This window comes from Herpailurus yagouaroundi, unplaced genomic scaffold (genome assembly GCF_014898765.1).
Source record: "Herpailurus yagouaroundi ecotype Mexico unplaced genomic scaffold, PumYag 100, whole genome shotgun sequence".
Taxonomy (NCBI): Eukaryota; Metazoa; Chordata; class Mammalia; order Carnivora; family Felidae; genus Herpailurus; species Herpailurus yagouaroundi.
This window is the reverse complement of record NW_024412391.1, coordinates 7,957,396-7,970,284: the sequence shown is the minus strand read 5'-3', so window position 1 is coordinate 7,970,284 and position 12,889 is coordinate 7,957,396. Positions and strand designations below refer to the sequence as shown.

At 47.3% G+C, this 12,889-nt stretch overlaps 1 protein-coding gene across 1 annotated transcript in view; it reads left to right on the top strand.

Moving 5' to 3' along the window:
- The window catches only part of TBXAS1 (thromboxane A synthase 1), a 155,582-nt gene that overhangs the window by 106,103 nt on the left and 36,590 nt on the right, over positions 1–12,889 (top strand). Inside the window, exon 9 of the mRNA XM_040471799.1 lies at positions 447–758. Coding sequence (XP_040327733.1) covers positions 447–758 — 312 coding nt within the window. The remainder of the gene's footprint in view (positions 1–446; positions 759–12,889) is intronic.

Here is a 12,889-nt window from a genome sequence, read left to right as displayed (position 1 = left end):
CCCCCCCCCCCCCCCCCCGCGCTGGTTTCCCCGCCTCCTCCAAGTTCACTGTGAACTGCTGGATATAGATGCTGCTGAACATTTTCTATGCGTGAACAAATGCGCGTAATTATATATATTGTACATGTACTGTTTTTACAGAAATGAGGTTCCACTGTGCAGGCTGTTCTGCAACTTGCTGTTTTTTCCTTACCAAAATGGCTTAACACCCTTCCCAATCAGTCCAGATGAACGGCCTCATCCTTTTTCAACGGCAGCATCACAGTCTGCTGTTTGCTGAGAACCAATGCCACGTAAGGGACACTGGGGGTTCCAGGTTCTCGCCATCTCAGATAACCCCACAACGAGGGTACTGGTTCCCATCAAGCTCAGGTGTGTGTCTTCTTCTGTGCCTCCGTCACATGACTCTAAGACCAAAATGGGCATATTCTCCTTTTGTCCCTTAGAGGCGGAAAGATTTCCTCCAACTGATCCTGGACGCCCGACATTCCTCCACCTCCGTGGGCGTGGAGAGCTTTGACATGGTCAGACAAGTCTTCTCCACCGACTGCGCAGCGGGTCCCTCCCACCTGCACCAGCCCAGACGCCTGTCCAAGCCTCTGACTGTGGATGAGGTCGTGGGCCAGGCCTTCATCTTCCTCATTGCTGGCTACGAGATCGTCACCAACACGCTCTCTTTTGCCACCTACCTCCTGGCCACCAACCCTGATTGCCAAGAGAAGCTTCTGACAGAGGTGGACAGCTTTAATGAGAAATTCGTGAGTACAGTCGTCCTTATGAAATCCACAGGAAACGTGATTTTGTGTTCGTAGAAGTGAAACTTACTTTTGATAACTTCCTGGCGAAAATCACGTGCTAAGCGTATGAGATGAAACAGGGCCCACCTTCTCTGCCTCTCTGGGTTAGCAAGTAAAATGAAGTGTTCAGAACAACAGAAAAATAAAAAGAAGGGGAAGGGAGGGGAGGGGAGGAAAGGAGTATTGTACACGTATCTTCACTGTCTAGGGCTGTCCATGAAACCAGGCCTGGCTCAGGGAGGCTGCAAAGTCTTAGCAACAGGTGAGGGTCAAAAGGCAGGGGCAGGAAGGAGGTGTGGTCTCCCACTGCTATGACTGTGGAGTCAGCTCTGGGAGGCAAGTGTGAGGCAGGAAAGGGGACCAAGCTGGAAAGTGGGAGCGGGCATAAGGATGGGCCAACCCAAAGCTGGAATGAAACCCGGGTGAGCACCAAGCAGGAGGGCCATAAATGGAATGAGGTGAAATGGGGATGGTCAGCGCAAAGTCCAGATTCTGGATATTCCTTCTAGATGAGGCTCCTCTTTGGTGAATCTGAAACAAACTTTCAAGAGTGCTGAGCTAGGCTACTTTATCGCCGCATTGTTTTCTGGATGCTTTTGTGTGTATTGCTTTGACTTACAAGTTGTTAAAATCATTTTTTAAATCTGTGCTTTTAACAGGAAGACCAGGGGCACCTGGGTGGCTCAGTCGGTTACGCATCCAACTCTTGATTTTGGCACAGGTCATGATCTCACAGTTCATGGGTCTGAGCCCCACATCAGTGGGGAGCCTACTTGGGATTCTCACTCTCCTTCTCTCTCTGCCCCTCCCCTCACTCTAAATAAATAAATAGATAGATAGATAGATAGATAGATAGACAGATTGAAGACCACCATAATAGACTTCTATTACATGCTGATACAATTATTACATTCACAATTTGGGGAGGTAGCCTGTTCTGTTATTAGAATCATCAGAAGCTTTTTAAAATATATATACTGAGCTGAAAATTGCTTTCCAGTAAATTCCACTTCTTTAACCCACCAGGGAAGTAGAGGCAAGGTTAGCCTTTCTTCACCAATGCAGTTCTCCAATATTTTGATATTTCAAATATTTGAAAACTTCATTAACTGTGTTACTAATTGCCTCAACTTTTTGGCTCATCATGAGCTTATGGTCAACGTAAAGTTCCACATTCTTATGACATCTGCCAAGCCAGGTCTCCCCAGTCCACTGCTTACACAATTGATTTTTTTGAGCCTAGATGCAAGAGTTTACATTTATCCTTATTATTGCTCAACTCAGTCAAAATAATTTTGAATCTTGATTCTGCCATCTGTCATATTAGCAATTCTTCCAGCTCTGTGTCATCTGAGACTTGCTAAGCCTGCCTCCTATTCCATCCAAGTCATTGATTAAAATGTTGAACAGGACAGGGCTTCCCTCCAGGTTGAAATTGATCCATTAATCAATATTCTTTGGGCACGGAGTCTCAACAAGCCATGCATCCAAATAACCCTACCACCTATTCCTACCATCCATCCTATTCTGTTTCATGGGTACTTGTGGTATTTTTCTGTCTGTCTTTCTGTCTGTCCTTCTGTTTGTTTGAGAAGGGACCCAAGATGTCTGGGGTATGTTACAGAAAGAGAAATAAGAGGAGCTGAAGGGCATACCAGTTAGGATGCATTTAGCGGCACATAACAAAACCCCAACCCAAACTGATTTAAGCACCAAAAAAAAAAAAAAAAAAAAAAAAAAAAAACCCAAAAAAAAACGGGTGGGGAGGAGGGACTTAATAGTACAGATCACTGAGCAGCCTAGGAATAGATGTGGCTTCAGGCAAGTCTTTCTGGGCCTCAAATATGTGCTCAGGTCCCAGTTTCTCCCCAGTTCTTGGTTGTGCCTACTTCATACTGGCCCCATTCTCATTGTGTTTTTTTCTCAAAGCCCAGGCAGCCTGCCAAGAATGTATAGGACTACAGGCTTCCCTGCTCATTACCGAGGGCAAAAAGAATCTGTGGCCCCAAATTCTCAATAACAATCAGGTGAACTCTGGCCAGGATGCTTAGGTCACTGTCCATTCTTGAACCAACTATCATGGCCATGGGAATGGGGGCATGGAAGGGCTTCAGCCAGTCAATCCCACCCCTAGAGTCAGTCACACCCATGTCATATGACAGAGAACTCGGGAGACACCTGCCAGAGGAAGTTCTGGTTGCTATCCCAGGAAGGCAGCAAAGGCAATAGTGAGAATTTGCCTCTTGGTCTCAAACAAACCAGAACACAGGTCAAACTAAAGACTTTTAAGCATCTAGAGAGTGGTCAACAGTGTGGGAGATAGGGCAGTGTATTGAAGAGGGAGCAGCAGCTCTAAGAGGTAGAAGTCATGATCCTTACCTTCATGGAATTTAAACACCAACTGAAAAAAAAAAATGGGAAAAAAATACCTCCCTTCCAAATGAAACCCTCCAGGCCAACAGAAGGCATCAAGTAATCAAGTCTAGAATGTGTAGTCCAGCCTCCTTCCAATCCCCCCAGCCCAAGATGGGGCTTCTTTCCCCCAGAGAACCACCTTCCATGGGGCTGTGCAGAATATTACAAGGCACTGAGACCCTATGGGGAAAAAACCAGATTTTGGTAGGTAAAGTTTTTCAAACTGTCATGTGCATAAAAACTGTCTGGGAAGATTGTTTAAAAATGCAGAAGCCAGGGCCCTTTCCTCAAAGATTCTTATTCCGTAAGTCTGGGCCAGGGCCTAGGAGCCTGCGTTTTAGATAAACATAGCAGGTGATTTTGATACAGGTGGTCCCTGGTTCCACTTTAAGAAGTCAGCCCTAGACTCTCAGGGTCCAAACCCCTCTTCTAAGAAGAAACAGGGTCCAATGCTCTGCCCCAGCAATGGAAGCTCCCTGCCCCCACCTGGTCATTTTCTTTCTCTGAGACAAACTGGGACTGTCTCTGAGAAATAGGAATACATGGGAGTTATCGTTTTTAAAAAATTGATTTGGCAGTCGCAGCTGTGTTAATAGTTGTGTAAGTGTAACACATGGTACCCACTCAATGAATATTTGTAGGTTCTTTCTTCCTTCCTTCCTTCCTTCTTTCCTTCCTTCCTTCCTTCCTTCCTATAGTCAGAGTTCTGTTAACATGGGCCATCTGTCAGGACATGGAAATGCAGATTAGATGTTCACACATTCGATATTCTCCTGAAAATTTGCATGTAATGTAGCACTTGTTATAATTTTCCTGTTGCTTTCCATTCAACAAATATTTCTTGAGTGCCAGTTAATGCCAGACTCAGGCCCCAGACCCTACCCCAAGGACCTAGCTCTTCCATGATACCTCTGTAGAACCCCACACATCTCATCCGATGATTTCTCTTGTATCTGTCAATGGGATCGCTGGATTCGAGCTTCAGGGTTTCTTTCCTCTGAGTTATATCCTTTTATAGCAATGTTCTATGAGAGTCCGACAGAAGCTATGTCCCTCTCCCCAAGAACAAGAGTGTATATGTACACTGTATCAATCCAGGATTTTTTTTCTGTTGATAGTGATAGAAAACTTAATCCATATTAGCTCAGGGAGTTTATTGACCCACATAACAGAAAACTCCAGAGAGGAGATTTGTCTCGGGTGTGGCCTGATGCAGGGGCTCAAACTCTGTCACTGGAACCCGGTGTTCTCTCTCTCCCCATCTTTCAGCTCTATTCACTCTAGGCATACCCCATTCTCAGACAGGATCTCCCTTAGTGGTCTCAAGACAGCTGTGGAACCAGTGTGTTGAACAATCTGAACTACGTGAGGTACAAACATGGAAACTTTTTGTGTTTTCTCCAATTATCATTTTTTTACTGTGCTCTGATGATCTCCTTTTCCCTTTCTTTGATGATGGCTCCAATAGATCTCAAAGATTTCTGGTCACTTTTCGGCATGAAAAAGTCCAGACTAGTCTGGTCCAGTTTAAAATTTCAGTCTCTGATCCAATTTAATGTCCTTCCATGTCCTTAGCTCACGCTGACCTGTGGCCTGAGGAAGCTGCCCCGGGGACAGCCTGTGGTCTGTTTTTAATCCTTCCTAGCCTTTCCCTGTCCCTCCTGGGCCCCCTTCTCCCCCCAGGGTTGGGGCCATCTAACAGAAGTCCCATTCCTACACAACGGAGGCTTCTCTCAGCACCTCCCGTGACGCTGGCACGGGGCCCTGCAGGAGGGCTCGCGGCTTCTGGGCGTTGGGATCTCCTGGGCAGTCAGCCCCCTGGAGCAGGTTACTGGCAAGATGGCTCACTCTGAGCCTCCATGCCTCCTGCAGTGTCCATGTGACCCAGGGGAGACACACACCTTGGCCACACCAACAGTGGCTGCCCCCTCTGCCCTGACATCTCTCTCCAGTTACTTTTCCTCTGCTCAAATAGGCAGGGAGGGCAAATGAGCGATTCTGCTGTATCCACAGGTGAACGAAATGGAGAATGAAATGCCAGACTCAGCCAGCCGCCCCCAAACTCTATGGGTGTTCTGTCCTAGACCCCATCCCTTGGCTCGGGCCCTCCCTGGCAACACTCCTCTCTAAGCTGATGATTCCTTGTTCCGACGAGTGTTCCTTCAAGTCCTCAAATCCTTTGATAGGCTGATGGGAGGGTAGTGCGGAGCCAGCTCAGGTGCGATGTGAAGCAGCGACAGTTTCTTTCTTTGAAGTCCCAGCGAAAGGCTCACAGCATCTCACTGGTAGCGATTGGGCCACACGCTCAGCCCTCCACCAATCCCAGGGACTGAGGAGATTATGATGCTCTGATTGACTTAGACCTGGGTCACTTGCCTCATCCCTGGAGTTGGTGCCTGGGAGCAGCCTCCCAGGAACCACTGAGACCTCAGATGGGGGAGAAGGAGATCCCCAAACCCCTGTTCCTGGGAGTGGGGGGAGAATAGCTGCTGGGTGACCGGAAAACGGTGTGTCCACCCAAGTACCCAGAATCCATGATCCCCAGATCAGAAGCTCCCACTTTCAAACTTCTGCAATCACACACACCTTTCCGCTGAACTTTCAAAACCCAGATTTCCTGAGCCGTGGGATGTAAGTCCAACAGCACGTCACGCTGCTTGCCATCTTGGGCTTCTCAACCGTGAGCATGGCCTGCTCTTATGTCCTTCTCATAACAGTGTGGCCACTTCATGCCACATGTCCTGTGATTTCCACAGAGCCAGTCAGTGCTTCCTTATTGGTTACAGTGAAGTCCCGGTTGGCGGTTGGCCTCGCTGCCTCCTTTATCAGTCAGGATGTGAAACTGTCAGCAGTGCAAGTCACTAATTCAGCAGAACTCAACTTCTGGCACGCATAAGGACACTTGGAGGTCTTCCCTCACTACTGAAGATGGTCTTGGTACATGTTTTACAATTCACACATTCTGTCCAGTAATAGTCCACGTCCTGCCACCTGTTTTGACCCAAGTGGCCTTGATGTCTTTCTCATTTCGGTGTACATATTTCTGTTTCCAGTAATAATATGGTTATAACCCACTTTATAATTCCTGCTGCTTTGTTCTAAGGCCATATGTGTTTCCTTCCAAATCATCTGGCTTTCCTCTCAATCCACCACCAAAATTCAGCTTAAAACTTTCCCTCTCAAGTCACCCAATCACTTGCCCCGTGTTTCCTTTGCCCCATGCTTCCTTAGTCCTATCAAAGGGGCACTACCTTCACTAAATTCAAGCACTGAGGAGCAGGGAGCAGTTTGTACGTGTGCTACTCGTAAAATTGAGAAAGCACACCAATTATTTAATAAGACCTTTGTAACGTAGATGCTTCATTGTGTTCTCCAATATCTAATTTTGAAAAGGATCGGAGGGAAAAAAAAAAAACCCAGCCTCTTTCCATATAAATTGCGTTTGCTATAGCTTCAGCACTTTATGTGGAAATTATTGACTTTTGATCTGGCCAAACCATTCTCTCTTCTTCTCTTTGGTGCCGGACTGTGCCAGCCGAAATTTATGACCCATTTTCCTTCTGTTTAATTGTTGTTATAAATCTGCTGTGCAGAACCCAGTTGTAAATTTATCACAAATTGGGCTAGATTGATATACAGCCTCTCTTTAGGATAATTTGAACACAGTTATGCCTTAGAAGGAAGGCCAGATTCTTAAAACTTCTCTTGAAGAGCTGCTTTGTAACCATTATAAATATCTAATTAAAATACAACTTACTCTTTCTTTTTCTCTTAAGGATAAAAGCATTCCATGCTGGGTATTTCAACTGATTAGCTCATGCTGCTAATGTGAGCAAGGTTGAGGATTTGTTCCTTGAAGCAGCCAGAGGATCTCAAAGGGGAAAAAAAAGCATATTTTGTGGCCACACACACACACACACACACACGCCATTTTGCTCCCAACTGGCTGTTTCATAAATATACATCCTTTGTCACAAGAGGAAGGTTGGGTGGAAAAAATGTGTGTAGCTTCACACAAATTCGTCCTCGCTATGGGAAAAAAAAAAAAAAAAAAAAAAGTCTCCCAGTTTGGATCGTACCCAGGATGAATCTTCAGGGTCGTCCTCACACCGGGAGTAGGGCATAGTTGATTTTAAGATTCAGGGGAGGGGCGCCTGGGTGGCGCAGTCGGTTAAGCGTCCGACTTCAGCCAGGTCACGATCTCACGGTCTGTGAGTTCGAGCCCCGCATCAGGCTCTGGGCTGATGGCTCGGAGCCTGGAGCCTGTTTCCGATTCTGTGTCTCCCTCTCTCTCTGCCCCTCCCCCGTTCATGCTCTGTCTCTCTCTGTCCCAAAAATAAATAAACGTGGAAAAAAAAATTAAAAAAAAAAGACTCAGGGGAAAAACTGGAAATGGGTTTTCCCCCACTGGACAGGTTCCCTCCCCTTTTGCCCAGGTCTGCTCGAGTCCTGCTGTCCAACATTTTAGGAGGAATATGCTCAGGGGTCCTCGTCGACACGCTCACCCGGCCCCATGGGGCTTAGAGGTGCATCTGAGCCCTTTCCTGCAGATCCCATAACAGCACAACAGGACACAAAGCTGAGACGTACAAGGCAAGAGGCAGGAACTCAGAACAACTTACAGCCCTAAAGTCATACCAAAGAATCAAAGATAAGAGCAGGGACACCGGCACGGTGAGATTGGCAGCAACAGACCACTAGACTCCCACGGCGGGGCCTGAGATTCTGCGTTTCCAACAAGCGCCCAGGTGGTACCAACACTTCAGTCCATGGTCGACGCGCTGTGAGCAGCCAGCTTCCAAACCCTCAGGCCTGCCTCTCCCCGGGTTGTGCTCTATGTGGCAAGCACTTATTCCTAATGCCAAAGCACTGATACTCCATGACCATTTACGTCTTGTTAATAAATTGTGAATTTTTTTCAAAACGATCCCGAAAAGAATGATGCCACTCTCACTTTACTGAGAGGGAAAGTGAGGCGAGGGTCACCCAATCTTGGGTATATCTCTAGAGGTGTGCTGCCTATAATCCTGAACTTATCTTGCTTCTCCAGGGTGGGAGGCTAGGGGAGCTTTTGAGTTGATCTGAAGTCATCTTCAAGGCAGATGAAGATGATAACCAGAGCCTTCTCTCACGATGCACACGTAGACTGGAGACCTGTCATATCCAACAGGTACCCACCAGGCTGGACCTTTTAGGCAGGGAGCTCCTCCTAGACCAAAAGCTCCCCCAATGAGCCCTTAGTGTACATGGTAGCTTTAAGAGTCCCCAAATGAGAGTCCATGCAGAAATTACTGTGGTCAAAGAGGACTTCTTTGATGCTATTCCCCTGGGGGCCTGGAGCAAAATCTGGACTATTCTCACTGCAGGTGGAATGTGTCCAACTTGCCCACTCCCTGTCCTTCATTCTAGAAGAGTCTGACCTAGAAAATGAGCCTCTCTCACCCTTTCCTGGCATCCCTGTAGCTAATATTAGAGCACAGAAGTCTTGACAGCCTATAAGCGGGGCCTCTCTGGGTGTGTTCTAGAACTCCATCCTGGAAGTCATAATTTGTGGCTACTGCTATGAAAATACCAGTTCCTGGAAAGAAGACAACTCAAGAGAACTCAACTCAAGAGTCCCTGAAGCAGGGTGACCCATCACCCCGGATCAGGTGGCAGCCCCAGTTTTTCACGGCCCATGTGATTGTTACGTACACGCACTGATCTTCATGATCCAGGTCACCTGCCCATTTTTTCCCTTGGGGACACCTGCAGGAAGGCAGGGACCATGTGTGCTGTGAATGAGTGCTGCTCAGGGCCAAGACCTTCCTGTGCCACCACCTGGGGCTCCAAACTCTTCCCCACAGCCTGGAGACGTCCACAGCCCATGCCCACACGCCCACCAGGGAAACTCACCCTCCCTGGCCTCGACCCCCTCCCATGGGTTTCAACAGTGACAGCCACATCCTTAGACCTCACGCCATCCAGGAACTCTGAGAAGCCCTGCTGCCTCTTCCTCTCTTTCCTCTCCTTCTCGTCCTGCTCCTTTTCTGTCTCCTCTCCTCTCTCTCCAAAGTTCACCACACTATTTAGTCTCCTTGCCCTTGATCTGGCTCTAGTCCCCAAATCAGAGTGACACAGAAGTTTCGTGGTTCCACCTCCTGACCCACTGCCCACGTGGGAGCCCCTGGCACCCCAGAAGCCTGTAGTTTTGTACCAAGATGTCCCGAATGGGGGCAGTGGGGGCAATCAAGCGAGAGGCAGGTTGAAGAGCAGGAAGGACTTACAGATGTTTTTCCTATGCTTCCCAGATCAGCACTTCAGCACTTTGAATTTTTAGCAATTAATGCTCCAAGCTGTCCCCACCTCGCGAGTCCCCGCAGAGAAGTTCTGCCTCAGCAGAGGGAGAGGTGACCCACAAGGAGTGGTTCCTTGGGGAACAGCCCACACCAATCAGCATATATTTGGTGCCTTTCATGTCGCAACTCGGAGTATTTTATATTCAATATCTGAGCCTCTAGAGGGCCAGGCTTTGTGAAGCAAATAAGCTGGTGGGGTCAGTGCACATCAATCCAGAAAAGCAAGAATTAAAAGTAAACTGGGGAAAGTGGGCTCCACAGGTGAAGCTCGGGGTTCTGTGGGTCCTCTTGGCACTGAGGTAGATTCTCAACTGAATGGCTTATTTATTTAACTACTGCTCTCATTCTGGGCCCTTAAAACATCACAGGTATGGGTTGTATTCCCAACGATTAGCTTTTGGAATGAATGAAGAAAGAAGGAAAGAAAGAAAGAAAGGAAGGAAGGGAGGAAGGAAGGGAGGAAGGAAGGAAGGAAGGAAGGAAGGAAGGAATGCATTTTTTTTTTTAACTCCACTTAACTCCAGTGACCAAAGCTGCTTTCACCCCAGTGGAGCAGGACCTCAGAATGGTCTCAGCTGGCACAAATTTAAAGACTCCCATTCGTTTTTCCATCCATCCATCACTAGCCTTAAATTTCACCACTTAGAGATCCTTCCTTTGTTTCACCACAGTATCCATTATTAAAATGCCACTTACTCCTGGGAGGGGCAATATAATGAAGTCCCCGCTAGGATATGAGCCCTGCGAGAGCAAGGACGCGGCTGCCTGGCACACTGCTACATCCCAGGGCCTCCAGCAGTGCCTGGCGCATAGTAGGCTCGTGATGAATAGGTGTTGGATGAATGAGCGAACGAACAAATGTTCGTTTGCCCCTTCTTTTCTAACAGCAGATAAACTGAAAGCAAATTTGAGTTGGGGAGATGTAGGAAGGCGCACAGGAGAAAACAAGGTTACTGCACCCTGGGAGGAGGAGGTGGGAGTCAAAGAGACAAGGTCACAGCCAAGGGAGATGCAGGCAGATGAAGGCAGCACCCAGTGGTCTGTAGTCCTATAATTGTGCTGGGACCCAGAACCCGGCATGCCAAGGAACGGAGGGAACCTGGGCTCTCAGGGTCAGAGGGGATCTTCGGAGCCATCTAAGGCAGCCCCCCACCCAGGACAGATAACATGCCACTGCACTTGAATGCTTCCAGGAGCAAGGAACTTGCTACCTTATCCTTACATTAAGTTGAAATTTGCCTTAGTTAATTGTCCACCCACTTGCCTACTTGTTCTACTTCTCTCAGTTCATGGTATTTGTCTAGTGGAGTCAGCAAGTCAGTAGCTTCCGCCTGGGGAGGCAGAGTGGGGGCTACTTCTATGCTCACTAATCGTCAGCGACTGGGGATCTCAGAGATGGAGAGAGGAAGGGAAATTGAGAAGTCAGTAGAGAACAGGGACCTTCCTAAAATGTTTGCTTGTAGCCCAGACGTTCAATTTACTCTGTTTTCTGGCAAGTCTGTGTTGCCCCAGGACTGTAGGCAGCATTATCTTTTATTTTGGGTGTTTTGTGTGTGTTGCGTTTGTTTTTTGGTTTTGGGTTTTTTTTGTTTTTAGCATTTTGTTTTACAGCTGAATATGGTACGTGTGAAAATAGCAACCACATGAGCTTGTTAGCCCAAGCATATGAATATTCCAGATCAGAAGGGATGTTTGACTCCCCTATGAATTGCAATGTGTAAGGTTTATAAAGTTAAGCACTTAGAATTCTGTCTTTAAAATTTAAATATTTAGATTGGGTCTCTAGGACACAAAGGCAATGCCTGTTTCTCACTCGCTTAATTTGATTTTTTTTTTTTTCTTTTTGGTAGCACAAGTTGTTTTTCAAAGCCTCATTCCTTGAACGTTCCCTATAGGAGGAATGTAATTAAACTCCACTGGCCTCCCCCTGCTGGGACCAAACTGGGGCCAGAGCTGTAGCAAGCATAAAGCAGATACCCTGCGAAAAGAATCCTTATTATAAAGATGAGAAGAGAATCAACTTCCCTCTGGTTATGAACAAGAAGCTTTAGAAAGCCACCCAGGCTCTTTCTTGCAATGGGCTTAGACTCCAAGACATTTTAATTAGTAATTTAAGACTGGAAGGCAGAGGATAAACTTCTCACCTCCTTAGCTATAGGCAAGAACATCAACTCGATGAGAAACTGGTTCGAGTGGCTGAGGAGGAGGGAGGGCCGGGGGGAGGGTGTTTCTTGGAGAAGCACAAACTTCTCCATGGAAGTGGTATACCTAGGTATCCTGGCCTTGTCAGTCACGATTTAGGGGTCCCACTCCTTGAAGGCAGTCTTCCCTCTTGTTGGCAACAGGCACCGCCTCTCGCTGGTGCACCTGCTTGGTTGCAGAGTCAAGAAGCTCTCACTGAGGGGAGGGCTCCCAATCACATTCAGACCAAACCTAGACTCTTCTCTGATCAAGGAGGCACTGCCATCCGAGTGAGGGGACCCCGAGACCTGGGTGCTATGGCCCTCGCCCTGCCAACGGCACATGTGGAGGCCCTGAGCTGCCACTCACTGGCAGTGTGTCATGGAGGACTGGCATAATAATCTCTGTTCCTCAGTCTTCCTGTCTGTAAAATGGGGCCAGCAACAGTATATAGCTTGTGAGGTTGTCTCAAGAATTAAGTGAATGAACCTAGGTACGATTCTGGGCACAGTGCCAGTGTATACACTATTATCCCCCATTCCCCTTTCTGTGCCTCAGTTTCCTTCTCTGTGAAAGGAAGAAGTCGAACTAGACTTCTTCGCTGGAAGAGATGATGATGATGATGATTGAATGTTTATATGCCAGGCCCTAAACTAAGTTCTTTACATATAAAAGTTAACTCGACTCTCACAACTTTACGAAGCAGGAACTATCACCATCCTCATTTAATCAATGGGGAAAGAGAGGCTGTATGAGTCAGGGATATCCAGAGGAGCAGAACCAATGGGGGGAAAGGGGAGGGGGCAGAGAGGGAGAGAGAGAGAGAGAGAGAGAGAGAGAGAAAGAGAGAGAGTTCTTAAGGAATGGACTCATTAGATTGTAGGGATTGGTAAGTCCAAACTCCACAGAGCAGGCCAGCAGTCTAGAAATTCAAGTCAGGATTCAATGCTGCAATCGTCAGACTGAATTTATTCTTCTCCAGGAAACCTCAGTTTTTGCTCTCAAGGCCTTTCACTGATTGGATGAGGTTCATCCACATTATCAAAGGTAATCTCCTTTAAAGTCAACTGATTGTACATGTCAACCACATCTATAGAATATCTTCACAGCTACACCGAGGTCAGTGTTTGATTAAATAGCTGCGTTCTGTGGCCTACC